The following is a 23,641-nucleotide window of genomic DNA, read 5'->3' as shown; positions in this document are numbered from 1 at the left end:
CACACACACACACACACACACACACACACACACACACACACACACACACACACACACACACACACACACACACACACACACACACACACACACACACACACACACACACACACACACACATATACTGTAGTGTATACATACAGTTACACCCAAACACAATAACACACCCAAACAAAGACAGGGAGAACGAGGGGAGAAGGAAGTGTGATTTTTCTGCATACCGTCAATGGTTTAGACTGGGTTCTCCCGCTGATTACTCCCCCCCCCCCCCCCCCAGCCCCAGCAGAATGATCACACACAAACTGGTCTGAACTAAGATTGTACAGTATGGTATCATCATATGGTGGTATCATTATGCCACCATGACAGATTAGTGGGTTGTTGTTTTTTTGACCTGATCAAGGGATTTCCTTTTCAAATGTGACCGTTGATAGGCGCGGGCGGGGGCGGGGGGGGCGGTATGCACTACGGACGCACAAATAGGATTTGAATAATGTTGTTGCTGTGAGAACCAATCGCAGAATTAAGTGATTGTCCACTGAGGGATCATCGGGAATGTGAACCAGCAGTTTACTAACCTGTGGGCCCCGGCCCACCAGGATATATAAGTATAGGCCCCCAAAGAATTGGCAAAACCCTGATTTTATTGATAATATAATAAATAAATACATCGCATGGATGCAACTGGGACGCATCATCAGTGTTGTAGCCTGGGGTCATAGGGTGTTTCGGGTCTCGCAACATACAACATACACCCTCGCCCAGGTGACCCAGCCAGGGTTGATCAAGCCCCGACTTACGTCCCAGTAGCACCCACGGTCAGTCCTATAGGGAAAGACAGGGCCACTCAGTCCGCTTCTCCGGAAGTACTCTGCCGGGACTCGGGGAGGCTCTGGCACGTGGAGGGACTAGGCTCTGTGGGTTGTCTCCTGGCCGGGCTCCTCCTTCGTCTCACCAGGTCCAGGACCTGAGCGCTGCGCCAGATCAGATGCACCGCCCCGATCCAAACATTTCCTTCTGGCGTGATGGTTCCTTGGGCCGATACCACTAGATTGGGCCGTCTAATGGTATTCGCTCTGCTTGCGGTACGCTGGAATGGAATGGCCCTCCTAAGGCCTCACCGCGGGTTTGTTGGGCTTCTTCCTCACGGAATAACATTACTATTATTTACAAATGTCATGTTTTTTTCTTTGAAACCTTGACATATGAGTTTTCATTTTGATACTGATAAAGATGCATGCAAAATCTCTAGTTACAATTGTTCCTATGAAGCATGTTTATAATAGGTGAAGTATTTATAATAAAGATCACTGTTTCCATTTAGCCAAATGAGGCGTAGCAAATTCATACTGGCAGCTAGCCTGTTAATTCAGTTTTGCCACTAAACACCACATTGTGATTTGTGTGGCTATGTTCACAAACTACACACTTAGTAACTTGCTATATCGATAGCTTAAGTTTGGACAGGGCGGCCATGGCATTACCAGACTCTATGTTTAAACATGTAAGGCAGGAGTCAGCTGAAATCCATTTAAATAGTGGCAGATCAGTGGAAGCTCACAACGCATCATGATTAGACACATTGTGAGCTGCTATATAAATAAATATATATTTGAAATTCCTTGAAATGATTTACATTTTTTTGAATTATTACATATTTTTATAAAAATGTTATGCTGTAATGACATGCCAAAAGGCCAGGTTGGATGAGTTGTGAGGCAGCGTACAGCAGAAAGTCAGCCTCCTCCCTTGGAGCACTGCTGTACTGTTCTGGGTTTGCCCTGCCACAGACCAGCTGTGTGAGGGGACTGCCCCCTCTGCTGGGCTGTGCAGGGATCAGCACATTGGTATCTCTGCCACCATGTCACAGCCGTGTCCTCCTGAGCTGTGTGGCAGCAGGCGGCGCTGAAAAGCCAGCATCTGTCCTCTTGTCTTCATTTGGGAATGAATGGAGGGTGGCCAAGGTGCCACTGCTGTATGTACAAAAGTATTGCTGTTCCATTAGTTCAGTTTTCACTTTTTGGTCTTATTAGTTCTTTAGTGAGCATAACAGAGATGAAGCGAGGAGAGAAAAGGAAAAACAGACAAAACAAACTCGTACCGATGAGATTTAAGACAGTGTATTATCATGTTAATTGTTAAAAGAAAATCAAACTTGCACCTAGAAGCAGGCGCTTTTAGGTTTAACTGATCATGGCAAGTACATTTTTTTTATAGAATATGCATATGCACACTGTGACTGTGACAACCTACTCCCAGTTTTATTAATATATATTTGAATTAATATAATATATATATATAATATTAATTAATACAACTTTGAATGGGAGCAAGTTAAGTCACAGCGTCAATTGATAGTACTATATCATATATCATACTCCTACTAGCCATATTATTATTATTTTTATTACCACAATATATTAAATAGCTTCTTGCAGTATGATTAATTAATGGACCTCAATCTACTTCATCATCAGAGGATATTTTTTATTAACTTTTTTTAGTTTGTGTCTCTATTTTATTGCCTTGGCTTGGGAGAAAGACAGAGAGAGAGAGCGAAAGAGAGAGAGAGAGAGAGAGAGCACACGAGAGAGATGGAGGCCTGTTAAATATTTCCTCGAATCCTTGATTAATTGAAATTGGATTTTAACTGCTCACTGGACCATTATGGCGAGAATCAGGTGCCAAGTAGGTAGTGATTTTGCATTGCAAATGTAATTTTCTGTTTTCTTTTTTTCTTTTTTCTATTGCCCAGGAGGACACTGAAAATAACTGGGAGTTATGTTTTTTCATGAGCCATTTTCATCAGGTTGAGGGTTCTCATTATTTCAATTCCCATCGCGATCAGCATTTGAAATGAAATACAGCATGGGCCACATTGTTTACTGAGCTAAGACGCTAGTAGAGTGGTCTTTCTCTGAAAATATATTCTTTTCATGCCTAGATGGAGCTCGCTGAAGGTGCTATTTTGGTTGCACGATACATGGCTAATGTGCTTCGAGTTTTCTATTCGTTATTCAAGTTAAGGGGCATTGCATGCTGATCATTTTATTATTTACTGATTTATTGACTATTTTGTGTTTATAGAAAAACTGGCACATTGCTGTCGTGATAGTTTTGAGATGGTGCCCAACAGATCAAAATGGAGATCAGAAAATATTATCAATGGGGGGAAAATGACACCCTCATATTCAACACACACCTCTACTTTTTCTTGTGAATGTCCAGTCAGTTTTCATCTGCCCAATTTCTCACTTCATCCCAATAAGGTCGGCGTTACAAATGGTCGAGGTAGCAATCAATATCCTCCTGATGATTCTTCTCCCTATAAGTCTATATGAAATCTGGTCACACAGGCTCACAATAGAATGGGATGGCTGGAGAGAATTATGGCCCTCCAGTGTTACAAGTCCAGTGAACCACCCCCGTACCCCCTCTGCTCCCACCAACACCATCCACATTATGTGTGAACCAGGATCAATAGCTTTAGGGCCTCCACAGATAAGGAAATTGCCCGCTGGTTGCTTCTGGGTATAGGTGTTGTGGGTCAATTGACCCACAACCAGTGGTACAGTTAATGTTTATGTCTCTCACTGAAAGATATCATAGTAAAACAAATAAGGTTACTACTAGTGAATCTAGAGTCATAATGTAAGACATACTCCTCGAATAAATTGTCTTAAGATTGACTTGAGGTTAGGATTCTCTTTTTGAGGTTTGCCCTTGGTGTTATAATTCTCAGTTTCTTTCCTGCCTCCATATAATCATTTTCTTTGCCAGTTTTAGTGAGACATGGCCAGATGATTGCAGATTTTCTGTGGAATGTTACACAAGCCACCTAGTAATTACCCTAACCGATGAGGAAATTAGAAATTGTGGGTTCTCTTGTATTAAATCCGATGGACGCTCAGCCCCCTATAACACCCCCCCCTAGCCGTCCAATTGCTTCAATACTCTGTGACACATAATTTCCCTGGTGATTTGTGGCCAGATTGAGGTCGGAGGAGAAGAGGACATTTTCTGTCCTCTTTTTCACTTGTCACTGGAACAGATGGATGCTGTATCACTGCAGCAGGTATGCGGGGAGGTCTCCTTTTTTCTTAATGTTCCATAATCACCTCTTAATGGCCAGCTATTACACAATATTAGCAGTCAATGAAATGCCCCTCTGGATAGCAACATGTATTACTTTTGGTTTGGTGGGGAAAAAAACACTAAAAGGAGCACATTGGACTCACAGCCTCTTCTTGTATGTTCATTTTGTAGGATCAAAGTCGAGACCTCTTTGATCAAAGATACTATTATGAAGCCACAAAACTACTGGTGATGTAACGTACATGCAATTGCAGCGTAAACGCAAGAGTCTTGTCAGTGAACGGTCACCTCGGTTTCTTTTCATCCGCCCCCACGTGTTTGATCCTCCTCAGAGAAGTGAGGCCTCCAACCCTCTCCTGGGAGTTTTGATGTTGGAAGATCAGAGCATGTAGGTGGTGCATGCTGTTTGGCTTGGTTGTCAGCACCCCGCCAACCCCATCCCCACATTATTTTTGCACCACATCCAATCTTCTCACAATCGGACAACTAGAAAGAAGCACCGCCTTTATGAAAAATGTAGAAAGAAAATAAAATATTTTTCCACCCATTGCTGGCTGGGAGTAATGTATTGAAGTTTCCCAAATATAGTGTCTCTGCTGGACACTATCACCTCAGGATCCAAGATATCGTAATGTGCTATAGTCATTTAGCCTGTCTTTCTTTTCCCTACTGTTTCTCTGATGTGTGTGCTCTCTCTTTTGTCTGTCTCTCTCTTTCCCATTCTCTCTTCCTTTGTTCTGTGCATTGATCTCTGTATCAACCCTGCCATTAATGTCTCCTCTGCAAGACCTCTCCCTCTCCTCTACACTATGATTAATGGGTATGCATAGCTTTCATTGCTCCCCAACTGTTTCTGCCAAGTTTTAATTCGTGTCGTGTCCTCCAGTTGATCATTTTGCCGTTTAGCGACGTATGAAACGACAATGTGCCATCTTGGCGAAAACGGACATTCTCCTAATCCTGTCACTCATAAAAATGACGCGATGACAACTCTGTGGATTGTGTGGCATCAGCTCTTTCACAGTATTTGAAATGACAGCTCCATCTAGTGAAAAGTGTAAGCTCTCCGGCTCAGTGAACAGAGATTAAGTGGTCCTCTCGGCCATGTACGACAGGGGTGTATTAGCATAGTTCAATGTGTCTTCTTTATGCCATCAAATAGTTGGAGTATTTCATAGATCTGGGGTGAAAAGAGCTGTGAGAGAACATCACCTGCCTTGAACAGACAACATACCGATTGGCTTTTGCATCGTGTCTCTTTCTCTCTCTGTCAGTTGTGGGACACTTACAATGCCGATTGAATGTGAGTGGGCTCATATCTGCAAATCAGGGGTGCCATTCTTTCAGCGTCTCATTCCGACGCTGTCAAGGCTGCAGACTTCCTTGCATCTGAGATATTGTCATTTTTAATGGTTGTTTTCATTTCAGTCTGGATCTGTCTTTTGCCCAACATTAACATAACATTTACATTGTTCTACCCAGCAGGTTCTGATGCAAAGTAATTCACCGATCGTCTCTCTTTCTGTCGCTCTTTCTTCCTCTTTAGTTGGCTACAGTTACAAGTGTATACAATCATATTATTTTATTTCATCCAATACATAAAATGTTTAAAAAAATGTATAGAAACAACAGTGACTTACATTTCTTTTTCTTTTTCTCTTCATCCTCAGAGGAAGTTGATGATAGCATCCAGTCTGATAGTGGCTGTGAGCCTCTTTGTGGTCATGGTGTACACGGAGAAGCCCTATTTCCTCCTGGAGCCGGTTTTTGGCCAGACGTTCAGCAGACACTGGATTCCTGGCTTCTCCAGACCACCGCACAAAGCCTTCAAACCCCACCTTGGCTACGTCAGCATTCCCAAACAGGAGGTGAGTGAAGGGCTTCTCTATGTAAATGCATAAATACATTGTGTGCAAGCACACACAGACACGCACATATGCATGCACGCACACACACACACACACACACACACACACACACACACACACACACACACACACACACACACACACACACACACACACACACACACGCTCAGATCTGCTACTTTTGATGCTTTTATGTGACGCTGTAGCTGTATGATCAAGTAGAGCGCTAATTTACGAAAAAAACACAAAAAGTTAAAATATGGAGATAAGAGGTTTCTGCCTGTCTCTTCACTGCTAGAGGCATACCGTCGCTGTCGGCCAGAAACCTCATACCTCCATATTCTTTCGCCGTAAATTAATGTCCTACCTATTTTTGGACAATGTTTGAAAGTGAAAGTGGTTCAGTGTGTCTGTGGGTTTCATAAATATTGAACCAATGAAAAGTTGTCCTTGGGTCCTTGGCTACCCCAAGTGTGGCCCCAGGGCCTGAGTGGATATTATTCTGGTCAACACCTTGACCTCGTCTCGTCATTGTGACAGGGCGCTGTCACAAATTTTGTCGCCCGGAGGGACAGGTGATGTCCACCAATCTGAACTCTATTTTCTCCTCTTCCTCCTTGTAGGAAACTGTTTAAAAGAGTCTCTAAATGATATATGTGTGTGTGGGGGGCTGGGGGGGGGGGGGGGGGGGGGGGGGGGTTGACATATCTGGAAACTTTCAAAATAACCTTGACTCATTATGCTTTTACCCTTGTGGAATTTTCCCTTGGCCTAGCAAGCTCAGATTATGTATTTATAGTTTGTGTTGCACATTAAGTAATTCTTTACCACGTGTACACACATGGCTTGTGTCAGTGCTGTCAAACGCTATTTTGACAGATTTGGAACATTATGGCATTTCATTTCACCATTTGATGGGTCTGAGCATCCTCCAGTCTGTATGTGGTTCTCCAAATGAAGGGAAATGACAGGAAAGTCATAATATTTATCTGCTGGTTAGATCTGGTTGTCATTAGTCAAACTTGCACACCGTCAGTGGAATATTACTGACACACAACACATCCACAGTGATGGTCTCACTCTCAGCTCAAAATACTATTACTTAGGAATCATGATGGGAGATTGTATGGAACCGGGATAAAACAATGTGTAGGATAGTTCTTGGCCGAGTCTGCCAATTGACCAGCTCAAACTACAGTAGCGGCCACTGTGTCTTAACATTTAATTTAAGAATTTAAGAACTATTTAAGGCCTAAATAGTTCTAGTCACGTATAGTCACTTATAGACTTCATAATAACATTTGAACATCCAGGGTTTGAAATAAACAGGGGGTTGGGGCAAAATGCACTCAAAATTGACCAAATGCCCTTGAAAATCATTTAAGGGGGGCAGAAAAAATCTCCAGACAGCTCTATGCTGTAGCCTATATATCCCCATACAACATATGTAAATAAAAGAGGGAAGGAGAGCAGTCTAGCTAATGCTTAGCAATCGTTGCCTTTAGACATTCTCTCCTTTCAACTCTATGATGCAGCTGATTTATTCTAAACTAGTTTATGGGTTTTGTGGAGAAAATGGTGTGCATGGTGTACATGCAACACTGATGCTGAGAGGTTGGGCAGTGGGGTGTTATTTGTATTGTTGTTGTTTTTTTTTATCTTTTCTGTCTCCCAAACCAAACCAAAACAGAACCAAAATGTCTCCAGTTGGACACATTGGTAAACAACTACTAAGGGTGCCTCCAATGTCTCTGCGTGTGTACGGTGCACACAGCACCAATATGTTGCTCTCCCAGCAAATGCATGACAGTCCAATACATTATTGTTGAATAAATGAGAATAACATTCACAGCCTTAGATAACTTCATATATTCAAATCACTGCTTTGATTTTATTTTAGTACCATGCACCCCTGCATTCAGGTAATGTTTTCCTTGTGAGTCATAACCCACGCATTAGCTTTTGATTAATATTTCATATATAATCATCTAACAAGGCTATGTTTCACCTTGATGCTAAAAATGTATTCAAGCAGCACAAAGGCCAAACCTCCGAAAGGATTTTTTCTTTATTCATCATAATATATCAGGTTCTTCTGTGATGGCTTTGAAAGAGCCTGTTTGATGTCTCTGGTGAACATTGTTCCCTTGTAATTTTGCATACCTTGGTCCATGGTCCCATTCTCCTACATTCAGACTGCGGTAGCCTATATCCCCATACAATTTATGGAAATTGAAATATCAAAGCCTTTTAATTCCCAGCACGTCACAATATAAGACCGAGCTGCATGTTTGTTGTTTAGGGTAGGAAGTGACAGAAATTGAAATGGAACCCATAGAGGCGGATATTGGGCACTTGCACGCAGGAAAAATACATTTCCTACACTGAGACATGCAAACATGATGCAATCTTTCCCACTCACTGACGGAGAAAGAACATTAGCATATTGCACTCTCTCCTCCCTGTGGGAAAAGAGGGAACCAGGAGTGTAGCTTGGAATCCTGGACACGTCGCTCTGGACCCCCAATATTTACTAAATAATATATAGTCTATAAACCGTAGGAACCTTTTGACAATCTCTGTCAGGTCAAGGCTCTGGGAATCTTCTTAATTTGTTAACCTTATTAAGGCCCCCCCCCTGGGTGGCGTCTCTGGATCTATATTTGCATTGGTTGCCCTCCCTCTCAATGAGAAACGGATGCCTTGTATTCTGCCTGTATTGCTGGATTAACCCTTTAAGACCGGGAAGGGAACGCATCTGTGTCATTTTAAGATGTCTTTGGCTATTAAAAAATAGCAGATCTACAAGCTCATAGCGCGGCACAGAGTGCCGCGCTATGGGGGTCGCTGGAACAACATATTTTGAGATGGGGGTCCGTGGCCAAATACATATAATTTTGGGAGTCCTTGACATGAAAAAGTTTGAGAACCACTGATATAGAAACATGCGTTTTTCAAAAAAGAATCGGCCAAATTGCAAAAAAAAAATCGTGATTTCTCAAAAATAGCAGATTTACAAGCTCATAGTGCGGCACTCTGTGCCGCGCTATGAGCTTGTATATCTGCTATTTTTGAATAGCCAAAGAAATCTAAAATGACACAGATGCGTTCCCGGTCTTAATGGGTTAATGCGGGGCGTCAACCCCTCCCTCCAGGGAACGTCGTGCACACGACAGAGGCCCAGAGGCAGTCACGCATTACACCACATCTCCTCGTCTGCACCTCCTTCTGGGTTCAGACGAGCCTGCTTAAGTCACCCATCACCTCGTCTCTCACCCTCCCGTAGAGATTTATGAAAATCATGTGAAAGGCTGGCGGCCGTGGCAGAATTAGTCTTCCTTTCTTTTTTTCCTCGCAAGTCCCTCACATTGCCAGTGACTTTTACCACAGCAAAGTAGAAGAGGCAGTGATTTATCTGAAGTTGAATGTCAACAGCGTTCCAGAATGCTCCCAGAATTCCAGATGAAGTTGGGAACAACAGACAGAATATTACAGCCCAAGAGGCTGATAGCCTTGTCAGGTGTCATGAACGTTTAGTAAAAAAAAGTCCACCGCACAAGTTGTAGTAGCAACACCTCAAGAAACAGGAATACGTCCTCTGTGCCTGCTAGACACTGAGATATTCTGTTTTGATCCACAGTAGTTGAGGTGTTATAAGCCTTTCTTGAGCATGTATAATGCATAACCCCAGTGGTGTGCGAATTGCCTGCGTTATTTCCCTTATTGGATTGAGTCTGTCTGGAGTGGTGATGCATTGTTCCCACTCTACTTTTCAGGTTGAAATGGAATACATTTGTCTTGTGACACTGCTCCTCCGACCGCCTTTTGGAATTCACGTCTCGGGTCCATCACGGTGTGAGGCAGAAATTCAATATTTTCATTCACACTCGAAAATGCTGCATTCTGGCCATTTTTTAAAAACGTAAACAATGGCAGAAGTGGCAGAGAGCGCTGGTTTTTGGATTGCTTTGTTGATAATTTTAATGAGAAATTGCTGCCATGCAGACATTTCAAAATGACCCAATGATACCAGGAAATCACTGAGCACAAAGGAAAATAAAGCCTGGCAGCTTAAAGCAATTATTCTTTAGCTTCTATTGAATCCATTCTGAAATGGCAATTCAGAAGTAAATTACATTTCAACTTTTAACTTTAGCTGCACCCAAAAGTGCTTTGAATTGATAAGTGCCCTGTTGCATTTTACACAGCTGAACAGCTACTGTAATGCTAATCAATGTCTTTTTTTTGTCATAGTGGGATTCTTAAGTCTCAGAGACTAGGCCTATAGCATATTAATGTTGTAATTATCACCCATTAATGAATCATGTTTTGAGCATTTTAATGAATGTCAAGGTTAAGTGCACAACCCATTGCCATAAATTAGTGACAGCCACGTTAAGCATTTTTTTAATCACCTACTCTTTTTGAGGAATTAAAATTGGAGGCTTGACTGCGTGGGCTGAGTAGATTTTGTACTTATTAACAAGGCGCAAATTTATTGGGATTTAAAAAGTGAATTGCCATTTTTGATTAGTGTACGCTCCAGCATGTAAACACAAACCAGTTGGCCATGAATTATATATCATGCTTAAGTAACACATTTAGAAATACACAAAGAGGGAGCATAACATTTTACTGATTTACAGGAGGTAATACTTTCAGCAGACCCAGGGTTTGAATTTAGCAAATACCAAGATAAAGTTGGTATATATATATATATATAAAGATATTTTTGGGGGCTTTTTCTGCCTTTAGGATAGTAGGTTGACAGGAAATGGGGAGTGAGATTGGGGGGGGGGGGGGGGGTGTGACATACAGCAAAGGTCGTCGAGATTTGGAGTCGAACCCGCGACACGCTGCCAAGCTGCATTACCAGCATATGTGGTATGCGCCTGGACCACTAGGCCAGCGGACGGCCATAAAGTTGGTATTTTTGTTGTTTCTTTGTCTGGAGAACTACTGTACTTTTGGAAAAAAGCCCTCAGCATGTTGTGTTTTATATAATCAAGTACCATTTTATTTCAGTCCCAATTGTTTTATTGTCTCCGCCAGGCCGAAGGCATGGCGAGAGAGTATGTTTTACCCTCCGTCCGTCCGTCCGTGTGTCCGTCCGTCCGTGTGTGTGTGTGTCCCTCCTGTCTGTGTGTTACCAGCTAATCTCCGGCACCGTTGGCCCGTTCGCTCCGAAACTGTGCACACACACTCCCTGGATGCCAATTCAGAACCTCTGCCCCAATGTTTTCACATGGGCCTGTTATAGCGCCACCAGGAGGCCGATTTGTGCATTTTTACATTACTCCTACAGATTTTATCCAAACATCATGCAAATCGGTACACAGTATCTCTATAGTCATGTGATCAACACGGATCTGTCCGATATCCCATATTCCATCCTCATTGCCTATGGTTGGCTTCCAAAGTTTGCAGGATTGGTCCGTTTTGAACAAAAAGCCTCAAACTATGCACACAGCTTGCGATTTCCGTGAAATTTCACACGCACATTCCCACTAGGCCGAGGAAGAAATGCCACCCTTTTCACATTGGCCTGTTATAGCGCCACCAGCAGGTCTAATTTAGCAAAACACATTTTTGGAACAAAATGCCTCAAATCATGAATGCAGTGTCTGATTGCCGTGAAAGACCTAAGAATAAATGGCACCCTTTTCACATTGGCCTATTATAGCGCCACCAGGAGGCCAGAATAACGTACCTGACCTGGCGGAGACCTGTGCTCCGAGGAGCACTTTTTCTAGTTTATTTGTATTTTTTATTTTAAATCATTACACTCTATACTGGGTACCCTCTTTTCTTTACCTCTACAGCAAATCTCTTGCATTGTGACCCTAACTCTTGTAGATCGGCTATTCTTGCTGAATGTACGCCTGTTATGACATTCCCAGAATAGGGGCGCTAGGGTTCATGTGGTTAAACAAATTTAACCCACAGAGGGTTAACTGAACCTGCAGCTCGCCAGGCAGCATGCAGTCCCCAAAGAGCCCAGCCCAATCTATATGTGCTGAGAGGCGTGATGGAGTTATGAGTCAGGCTGAGGGGAGCGGGGAGGCTAATGGACAAGCTGCTGACAGCTCAAGGCTGCTGTGATGTGTGTCTCAACCACCCGGTAAATGGAGAGGTACAAGCCTGGGCACTGAGATTACTCCTTAACCCGTCACTGAATCCTATAGGGGAGAAAGGAGAAAGAGAGAAAGAGAGAAAGAGAGAAAGAGAGAAAGAGACGGTGTAATACAGGTGCTCCCTTGAACTGCTCCATAGAGGCATGACTCTAGAAAACCAACATGGTCTTTTGTGTTGCCTGGCACCGTCCCATGGCTGTGACTGATGATAATGGATGTACGGAGCTATCAGGAGCTATTGCCATAAACCGTGCATGCTGTCAAGTTATTTGTTAGATAAAAGGACTCCAACTCTTTGTTGTAATTTAGTTAGTGCTATACTCTTAAAAAAAAAGAAGCTATTTTGTGTTATGATGTGTTGACGTGATTTTTTTATGTGACATGTGACCTTTACAGACTAGCATAATACAGTACAAATGTATGTAATTCATACACAGTCCAATGCCATTTATATTCCCATGGCACATGAACTTTCAGTTGTTTGTTTGTTCTTTATTTTTTTCTTACTGCCTTTCTTAACTTTCTGAACTTTCTCTAGCATTGATTTACTCGCGTACACTTAACCTTATCGAAACAAAGCAGACATATTAACTTAATTTAGGTAAATGCACCGTTTCACAGCCAAAGCAGCATCGTTCAGATCAGAGAGTTTCTCCCTCCCTCCCCTGGCAGAGCTTAGCAAAGAGCAATTATTGAAGGTTCACTACAAATCCTCCCGCTGCAATATAGTGTGGATGAATGCGGCAGCTTCCTTGTTCTTCCATAATGCACTGTGGCAATAAGACAGTTTGTCGTTTGGCGAAGGGGAGCTGATGGGTCCATTTCGACTGCACTGTAATCTGGGAGGGGGCCGATTCAATTAACTTAATCAATGTCTGAGTGCAGTGACATTGATCTTTGGAAGCGCGCGAAAATAATATAAGGCTATAAAATTCTGATGAATATCTGTATAGATAATTACCAAATTACAATTTATACAGTATTATGACAGATATGCCAATATAACACTTCAATTATACATTTAAATGTGGTGGCCTGAAATGTAATGACATTAGCATAAATTGTAGGCTAAATTAACATGTCGTGTTTAAAGAGGCCATTTATGTTTAAAGAGGTCATTGATGCTCTATGTCCATTTGAGAAGAGATTCATTACCTGAAATTCAATATAGAGTCTGTAAAACTATCATCCTTTTGTCAGCCAAGTACTTACAAACTTTATCCTTTAACACAAGCCATAATTTGTTTTATTTTTGTGTGCGATCATCTACCATTTTGTAAGATAAGGGCCTCTACTTGAGTGTGGTAAACTGCCGCACTTGGCTGATAACCCAGCACAGCATACGTTCAGAGGGTATGTACATAGCCTGGAAACCAGACGAATCTGCCATTGCCAAAGAAAAAGGCCCTCGGCAGATTAGTCTGGCCATGCCAGGCTAGTACGTTCATGCATACATTTTTTTTTCCTCTTTTTTTTTAAATTCAACTTTCCATCTATCCTTCTCCTCCAGCCCCTGAAACTGCACTGTGATCTGTGCAGCATCGTGTCCAGCTCAGGTCAGATGCTGGGCCAGGCTGCCGGCGCTCAGATCGACCGCTCCGCCTGCATCTGGCGGATGAACAACGCGCCCACGCGGGGCTTTGAGCAGGACGTGGGCCGGCGGACCACCCTGCGGGTGGTCTCCCACACCAGCGTGCCGCTTTTGCTGCAGAAACCCCAGTACTTCTTCGGCCAGGCCAACGACACCATCTACGTGGTGTGGGGGCCCCTGAGGAACATGAGGAAAGACGGCAAGGGCATCGTGTACAACATGCTGCGACAGGCGGCGGAGAACTACCCCCAGGCACGCATCTACGTCACCACGGAGGACAGGATGAACTACTGCGACATGGTGTTCAAGAAAGAGACGGGCAAGGACAGGTGAGTCTGTGTTCTCTGTGAGAGGTGTGGCGTTTGTTTCCTCCTTCACACAGCTGACGTCCAGGTTTATACTTATCGGGCTGAGCTTTTCTGGAAGACTGTTTACCCTCTCCCCACCTTCTCTGGTGTGCAGTTAACTGGCGTAGGGTTGACATGGTTGACCTTATGGAAGCGTGATGGCTCTCGCCGAGGCTCTATGCTTTCCCTCCCCCCTGCACTCTCGCTTTCATTGATGTCTTATCTAAGTCAGAAGCTATACTTCCCCCTGAAGAGCCCCAGCATTGTGCTGGAGGACATTTTAAAAAGAGGGCCTTTTGATAAGCCCTTGCATCAGAAACATGAAGCGGTAAAAATGAAGACATCAGCTGGTCTGGGGAAATTCCAGTTAATGAGCTAGCATGCTTCTTCTGTCTTTCAAAACAACCCAGCTGGCGTCACTGGCATAACGTCACTGACACTGTATCTTGAACCTTTCTTTCATCAGCCCAACACCCCAAAACCATGGAAGAGATTAGTCTGGTTGCAGGTTAATCTAGGATAAAACACACATTTTTTTTAGGTGTATATTGTTTCTTAGAGAAACCAAATGAACTAAAATTGTACTGTTTAATTTGGTAAAAAGGTCTTTTTTTGTATTATCCAAGCCCGCCATACAGTAAGGTTAATAAGCATGAAAGCCAGACTGGCCAATGCCATTATTTGTAGTGAACCTTGTTTCGCTGCCTAGTGTCGCTGACTTCATTACCATACAGCTCGACTCCTCAGTGTCTCCCACATGTCGTCCAGACCTTTCTTAACTCCGTAAGCGGATTAACATGTTCAATAATAACCGTAGCATCTATTCAGTTCCATTGTCTACTTCTCATTCACAGCGGCAGGGTTAATGCGCGCTTCATGTACCGCATACTTCAGCCAGCCTGAGGCATTCTGAAGGCCCGGGCAACACACATACAGATGTGGGATTAGGGAGAGGAATCTCATTACAGGACGTAATGCTCCTGTGTGCAATACCCTGCTCCACTCATTACACGCCAAAACTGGAGGTGTGACAATGGCCCGCAACTAATGAAAATATTTTTTCTGTCTGCTTTCACGTTTGTTGACTTGTTTAGTGTTTTTGCATATCTGCCTGCTTGCCTTGTGTGTGCTCCAGTCTTAGGAGATAATTAGTGTCCATGGTAACACTGCCTCAATGTGCCTCAGTGACAGCAGTCATTTTACTGATGTATAGGAAAGGACACAAGGGCTGAGAGAAAGAGAGAGAAAGACAGAGAAAGAGAAAGAGAGAGAGAGAGAGAGAGAGAGAGAGAGAGAGAGAGAGAGAGAGAGGGGAAAAGGGCATATTATTTCCTGGAAGTAAGGGCGTCTGATATATTGGCTGGCCAATCTTTCTGGAAAATATTAGCATTTTTGCACCATATTGTCAAGGATGAGGGTCTCGTCAACACTAGTATTGAGACAGTATCTATTGATACTGCATTACATACTGTAATCGACTAGCAATGCTATGCTAATATATCTATGCTATAATATATTATACAGTATGCTAGTAGAGCATTGATAGTAGACAATACGCGACTAAAATACATTGGAATCATTACAAACAAATACATTTGTTTGCAATGATTCCAATGTATTTTACTGGCATACTTGAATTCTGCAACTGACCCCATTGCCCACTACTAAGTACAGGGGTTTCCTATTGATTAATTGATTGAATACGTTATTAACTGTTTGCCAAAAGTACAGTGGTACAGTTATACAATAATGCTAAAAGGATAACAAAAAAAGCCCTGGGGCTTGTTTCCATTGTGGTCCTATCATGTATTCAATTCATCAATAATATTGCCTACTACTACAGTACCTTTAGCATTTACATTGTTGTGAACAACAGCCGAGCACCTTTACTGTTAAGTTTAGTGTGTGTGCGAGAGTTAACACTCACTGTATGTATGTACGTACGTGCGTGCGTGCCTGTGTGTGTGTGTGTGTGTGTGTGTGTGTGTGTGTGTGTGTGTGTGTGTGTGTGTGTGTGTGTGTGCGTGTGCGTGCGTGCCTGTTTGTGTTCACTGGGCTCCCATCAGCACTCGTTGCGCGGTGCTGGAGATAATCATCGGCTTGTTGGAGACAGAACAGTGATCGAACACAACTCTAATTATCCAGATTGCTGTGAGGAGACTGCAAGACACGCTGCCTCAGCCTCTGCCTGCTGATCAGGCAGAACGCATCGATATAGCCGGCTGCTGGCTCGCTGGGCTGACCGACTGGCTCATACCTAGTCATTTGTAACCCATTCAATCTGGGGACGCATCCCTGTCATTTTAGATTTCTTTGGCTGTTCATCAATTTTTCAAAAATATATTTTAAAGCGAACATTTGTAACTCTAATCTTTGCTTCTGGGGGTCCCTTGAACTTTTTTTTTTTTTTTGAAGGTTGGAACAAAATATTTTACAAATTTGCACAAATCTTCACGATTTAAAAAAAAAAAGGTGCAGATCTACAAGCTCATAGCGGGGCACTCGGTGCCGCGCTATGAGCTTGTATATCTGCTATTTTTGAGCCAAAGAAATCTAAAATGACAAGAGATGCGTTCCCGGATTGAATGGGTTAAAGGAGATGCAGGAAACTATGAGCAAATTTTCATTTCTGCTCCTTTGAGTTAGCTTGATTGGATGGGAAGGGACAGAGGCAATGGGGCCAGACCACAGACTCTTTGAGGAGGGTTCGTGATGATATAAATGTACATGACAGCCACTCAAATGTGCGAAATCGTGCTTTTTCATACTGCGTGTGAGCGCACAGGGTAGAAGTCATCTCATCAGGGCAGGACCCAGGCATTATCAGTGTGACTTTCTGAGCTGTTGTCACTGGCTGTCGGGCCGTATCGGTGCAGCCCGGTTAGTGGAGGTAGATAACAGGCTTCACTACGACAGGACACTTAAATCACACTGTCACATTACAGCACTATACCACCTGGACCGGCTTGACCTGGGTTTCTTTTTCCCCAGTCAGCTGCTCAGTTAACCCATTAAGACCGGGAAAGCGTCTGTGAGATTTTATTTTCATTTCTTTTGGCTATAAAAGAATAGCAGATATACAAGCTCATATGAGCTATGAGCTTGTAGATCTGCAATTTTTTTGAAAAATCGTGAAGATTTGTGCAAATCTTTAGTTTGAATATATTTATATATATATTTTTAAAGTGAACACATGTCTTCTAAATCCTAACAGGTTTCAAAAAACTTGTTTCTATATCAGTGGTTCTCAAACTTTTTTTGTCTACCGACCTCCCACCATCTCAAAATATGTTATTGTGAGTTAATGTTTTACTTTACATCTTATATTCAAAGATTTGCACAAACCTTCATGATTTTTCAAAAATAGCAGATCTACAAGCTATGAGCTTGTAGATCTGCTATTTTTGAATAGTCAAAGAAATCAAAAAATGACACAGATGCGTTCCCGGATTGAACGGGTTAATGGTAGTGGGGGTTTCTGTAACGCCATGGATTTTATGTGTGTGTCTGTGCAACTGTCTGCGTTTGCACGGCTTGCACGGTGTGTGTGTGTGTGTGTGTGTGTGTGTGTGTGTGTGTGTGTGTGTGTGTGTGTGTGTGTGTGTGTGTGTGTGTGTGTGTGTGTGTGTGTGTGTGTGTGTGTGTGTGTGTGTGTGTGTGTGTGTGTGTGTGTGTGTGTGTGTGTGTGTGTTTATCTGGGTGGCGGCATTGGCTCAGGTGGTAGAGTGGCCTGCTTGGGAATCATAGGGTTCCTGGATTGATCGCCGGCTCCCCCTAGGTTAGTGTCAAAGTGCCCTTGAGCAAGACAATGAAGCCCTAACTGCTCACGAGCAGGTTGGTACCTGGCATTGGAATGGTTTCCTCTGCCGTCGGTGTGTCAATGTGTGCGTGAATGGGTGAATGTAAAGTGCTTTGGATAAAGGCACTATATAAATGCACCATTTACCATTCATCTTTGCACCTGTTTCTTTGTCTGTCTGTCTGTCTGTCTGTCTGTGTGTGTGTGTGTGTGTGTGTGTGTGTGTGTGTGTGTGTGTGTGTGTGTGTGTGTGTGTGTGTGTGTGTGTGTGTGTGTGTGTGTGTGTGTGTGTGTGTGTGTGTGTGTGTGTGTGTGTGTGTGTGCGCGTGTGCGTGCATGTGTGTGTATGAGAGAGAGAGAGAGAGAGAGAACCTCCCTCTGTATTGCGTGTTAGCATGCATGATGCGTCTGCTCATGCCTACCTGTACAGTTATTGTCCGTTTTCCTTTCCAGAGCTGTGCTTTTTGCCCTCACATGTCAAACCTTCACTATATTTATACTTCGGCAAAAAAGTGGATACAAGTGGATTACATATTTTCAAAAACTGTTGACAGCTTTTATCACAGATGCTCCGCTCTCTTTAGCTTCTGAATGTGTGTACGTTTAGTTTTTCTTTAATCTACATTGCTGTGAATGTTGCGGCTGTGCACTCATCCTTCGTAATCTTCAAATGTTCACTTTATATGAGCTTAAGTACCTTTAAAGTAGCTCTCTGGCAGTCAGTGTGCTCTGGTTCTAATGAAGTACTTTTGGTTTACAAGGCAAACAAAAGCACTTTAGAATATACTGCAGTTTAGTCTGTATTGTGAATATGAGCATCTCTCTTATAAGTAGTACACACAACCGGCAGAGAGAAAGAGAGAGAGAGATGTTTCTTATACTGTAGTAGCTTAATTTTGGTTCAACTTTTTGTCATTAAACAGATCAACCATAACTGCTTTCTTATTAGGTTACTGGATGTATGTTTGTGTGCTTCTCTCCGTTGTGCTGAATAACCACATTGCCAGGGGTCAGATAAACATATAGCCTACTGCAGGTTCTCCATGATCTAATTACGAAAAGAACACTTCTTTAGGCCTACTATAAAGTCAAATTCAGATATTCTGCCTAATACCTATTATGTCCTCAATGGTGGTTGTCTATGGCAGTGATTCTCAACCTTTTTCATTTCACAGACCCTGATTTGATATGCATGATTAGGCTACAGACCTATAGGGTTAGTCTCCAGGACCCCAATCTAATAAGATTTTCATTGTTATATATGATTTGGTTCAGAATTCCATAACCAACTATACTAATAGGTAGAGAGATAACAGTGACATCTGATCTAAGTAGCTATTGTTGAACTTTCTCTATTGTACTTACTTGTAAAAGTAATGTACTGTGATTGTCACTTGTTATGCTGAGGACCCGCTGGAATCTCCTCAAGGACCCCTGAGGGTCCACTGACCCCATGTTGAGAACCACTGGTCTAGGGGGCACAGCAACATGACAACCAGCCACATGCAAAAAGAAGGATGAGACGAAACTAAGTGAACAAGCAAGATGTATTTGCAGTATTGATAAGCCAAGTGAATTAGTGCAATAACTATTCTCAAGACGCATGAAGATGGGGGAAGGAAAAAGGACTAAAGATTATGCCAATATAATGTATAGCACTTAGCCTAATTAAACAAACCACCACTAGCTTAAAACTAAACTTAAACGTACAGAGGTTGGCACTAGGGCTGTACCTGACTAAACATTAATTGGTCAAATGATATATACAGTGTGTGTGTGTGTGTGTGTGTGTGTGTGTGTGTGTGTGTGTGTGTGTGTGTGTGTGTGTGTGTGTGTGTGTGTGTGTGTGTGTGTGTGTGTGTGTGTGTGTGTGTGTGTTTAAAATATATTGAGATTGTGTCTCTAGAACTTGAACTGAATTGTCATCCTGAAACGTTTTTTAAGTGAACCTCGTTCACTCACTCACACACACACAATCACACAATCTGAATTGTTTTTAAAACATTTTGAATTGTTTGGAAAATTGTGAAAGGTTTTAGAAATCATTGACAATTGTTTTTGAAAGATTTAGGAAAAGTCAATATCAAACATATAAGCATATAATACAGTATATCAACACACAAGCATTTCCCTAAAGTAAATGCATATTAAAAAAACATCCTCCCAGCCTGACTATGCCTGCTTGCTTGGCTGTCTATCCCTCCAGCTTATGCCTATGCTGGACCTGTGGCTTGGGACCCATAGACTTTGTAATAGCAAAGGGGAGTAAGCTTCATAAACCATTTCAATGGAAGACACTTATGCAAACTAATGACATGGGTTTGATCTCTGCAGAGGAATTTATCTGGCCCAGACAGTCTTTATAGATACTAAAGTCTGTCTAAAGTTTATCTGCACAGGATATTCCTCCCGCAAAGAGCAAAATGGTAGCCTAATTAAATGAACAGTCGCTGAAAACACATTCATTTAGATCCATAAATGTCAGTTAAAGCATTCAATGAATCAATGAAATCAATCAATTGTTTCTTACTGATAGTTCCCAAAACAATTCTCATACCGAGCTGAGCATGGATGAGAGGGTGTGCGCAGATCTGCCCTTTTTCGCTAACCGGAACGCGCTCTCCTGGCGGTTCCTACCATCCTAATTTATTATCTCTGGGAGATAGATTCTTTGACTCATATGCATTACATTCATCTACCCATTCACACACACACAGACGGGGGAGGAAACCATGCAAGGCATTGAAGGCACCAACCTACTCATCGGGAGCAGTTGGGGTTCAGTGTCTTGCTTAGGACACTTCGACAATAACAAACTCAATCCATGTCATTTTAAGATTTCTTTGGCTATTCAAAAATAGCAGATATACAAGCTCATAGTGCGGCATTGAGTGCCGTGCTATGAGCTTGTAGATCTGCTATTTTTTTTGAATTGTGAAAATTTGAACATTTGAACATTTTAATTTGAATATATATAGATTTTTAAAGCGAATATTTGTAACTCAAATCTTTGCTTCTGGGGGATCCCTGGAACAAAACATTTTGAGATGGGAGTCCGCGGCCAAATACATATCTAAAAATGGTTTCTAAATCCTAACAGTACTGTATGTTGCTATATCAGTGGTACTTTTCCATGTCAAGGACCACCCAAAATAATGTATTTGGCAGCGGACCCCCATCTCAAAATATGTTGTTCCAGGGACCCCCAGAAACACAGATCGGAGTAAAAGAAATTAGCTTTAAAACATATATATATATATATATATATATATATATATATATATATATATTTATATATATTTGATAAGATTTACACACATTTTCCAAGATAAAAACAAGAAATAACAAGTCATATTATACCAGGTGCTTCTCTCTGTGAGCGTGAGCGTGTGTGTGTGTGTGTGTGTGTGTGTGTGTGTGTGTGTGTGTGTGAGCATTCATTTGTTGTTTGCACTTACTAGCACTCATTAGCATGGTCTGTAGCAAGCAAAAAACATGGCTCAACTACTGCTATCTTTGTCAACCAAAACGGTCGCTGAGGTTAGACTGTTGCCCAATGCCCACTTAAATGAGTTTCTGAGCTTACACACCTGGAGCAAATGAATTAACGAGCAACATGAAGCAGCGCTGACCATAGACATATAAAGGTAGACGCCTCCTCTGGCTCTGAAGTGTGTGCATCTCGGACGCACTTCCGCTTCTGGGGGGCAAGCTGGAAACTTCTGTGTGCGTCACAGAAGGGGGCGTTCAGTAGGCCAATCAGAGGCAGGTGGGGGCGGGACAACTAGATTCTGACAAGTCCTGGAAAAGACGCGCTGTGGTTGGCCAGTAGTCAACACGCTGTGATTGGCCAGTGCCCATTCCCCCCGGAAATATGGTGGCCACCATACCAAGCACGTCGCTCCAACGAACTGCAGAGGCCAATGAGGTATCTAGGTTTCTATATCTGTGGCGCTGACGGCCAGGCAATGATCTGTATGCTAGTCAGCCCCAGTCAGCTGCGTGAAAATGAGAGAGGAGGAGAAGAGAGACAGGGGAGGGCGGGGCTTATGATCCCATAGCATGGGAGGAAGGCCGCCGCTCAGAGTATGGGGAAGTCTCCCCATTGGTCTCTTCTTAGACCTGGCACTCTTCGAGCACCTGGTAAAAAAATTGCACATCTACAAGCTCATAGCGTGGCACTCATGAGCTTGTATATCTGCTGTTTTTGAATAGCCAAAGAAATAAAAAAAATCACACAGATGCTTTCCCGATCTTAATGGGTTAACCTAGGGGGAAGCGGGGACTGAACCTGGAACCTTCCGATATCCAAGTGGCCGCTGTACCACCTCCGCTACTGCCGCCCTGTCAGACTATTATTTCAAGTAATTCACCACTGTTAGGTGGTGTGACTTAATTAGCTATCTTTATGCCTGTGAAAATATTCTTCATCACCATTTTAAAGTGTCTACTTCAGTATTGCCTATTTTAGTGACTAATGCGGGACTGAATATTGTATGATTATGGTGTAATTTATGAGAAATGATGTTTTGATATATGCTAATTATGTCAGATTCTTCTGCCATGGTATGATGTGCTCACATAATTATTTCTGTATCTTACAAAACAGCAATAGCTGGCTGTCTCCTTGAATCCATAAACGCAACGTGACAATTTTTTGAAGTTATCACCGCCTGCTTAATAGCTTAATTTCAACATTTCTTTTTTAACACAGCAGGAGAAGTGCAATTGAGGTGTTTATACTGTATGCCCCCCCCCCGCCCCCCCAGATTTTAGTAAGATCTTCCAATAATATTTTTGTGTTAATATGTTTATACTACTCCCTTACTTAGTATTGTCTTAATCCCATTAAAATAATATTATTCGGGGCATCCGGTTAGCGCAGAGTAAAGTTGACAATTGACCGTGTTTGCAGGTGGGAAGCTGGCTAGGGAGGTCATTCTCTGTCGGTGCACTAGCATCTCCCACAGGTTGGTCGGGGTGCCTGTATTGACTGCATGGAGCGGAACTGGGAGGGATAGCCTGTTCCTCCGTAAGTGTTACATCCTCCTGGTGAAACGCCTCACTGTCAGGTGGAAAGAAGACGAAAAAAAAATAGGCATTATTTGTGTCCCTGTAACCATGACCACTGTGAACGATCATGAATGTGACATGGGCAGCACTAATAGGGGGGGGGGGAATCCTCATTGGTGGGGATAGTGGTACATGTTCATGAACTGACAACACTGCTGCTTAAGCAGAAATAGAAAACATTCTGTTAAACATAGTTTAATATTCTGTCAGCCCTTAAAATCAGTCTCCCAATCATCGTCTGCACAGCATCTGTTGACCTAATACTTTAGACTTAGTTGTGGCTTTTTAAATAATAGTTAATCTATATCTGATCCTGCTGGATTCACAAGAACAGCTTAGGAACAGCAATACTAGTACCATTCCCTGAAGTGTTGGAGAAGAGAGTTATTGATTTAAATACCAAATATTCCTTCTCCGGTTCAGATTGTATTTTATACAGGTTCTATAGCAAGTATCTGCAGTTGTTTTTCTTGCATTGCACAGTATGTGTAGTTGATTTGCATGTTTTGCTTTAAGAGAAGGGGTAACTATGGATGATGCAGTTACTGTAGAAATCTGCAGTTACTGTAGCATCTGCTCAGGATTTGTTGGAGAGTGAAACACAAGCTGCTGCAGTTAGGAAACAGCACCACATAACCATAATTTCATGCTTACCACTACATGCAGCCAAAAGAGAGTAGGATTCATTGCATTTCTTAGCCGCATCAGGCAGTGACTCTCATTCTATAGAACCT

General features: G+C 42.5%; 1 protein-coding gene across 3 annotated transcripts in view; it reads left to right on the top strand.

The window, feature by feature from the left end:
- The window catches only part of st6galnac3 (ST6 (alpha-N-acetyl-neuraminyl-2,3-beta-galactosyl-1,3)-N-acetylgalactosaminide alpha-2,6-sialyltransferase 3), a gene marked incomplete at its 3' end in the record, with an annotated part of 60,410 nt that overhangs the window by 12,959 nt on the left and 23,810 nt on the right, over positions 1-23,641 (top strand). For all 3 annotated transcript variants that reach the window (XM_084056435.1, XM_084056434.1, XM_084056436.1), the window contains exons 2-3: positions 5,766-5,963; positions 13,608-14,017. In XM_084056435.1, coding sequence (XP_083912561.1) covers positions 5,766-5,963; positions 13,608-14,017 — 608 coding nt within the window. The remainder of the gene's footprint in view (positions 1-5,765; positions 5,964-13,607; positions 14,018-23,641) is intronic.

The sequence above is a fragment of the Gymnoscopelus microlampas genome, assembly GCF_963454915.1.
Source record: "Gymnoscopelus microlampas genome assembly, chromosome: 5".
Taxonomy (NCBI): Eukaryota; Metazoa; Chordata; class Actinopteri; order Myctophiformes; family Myctophidae; genus Gymnoscopelus; species Gymnoscopelus microlampas.
Note: the sequence above shows the minus strand (reverse complement) of the source record. Positions and strands in the feature narration are given on the sequence as shown.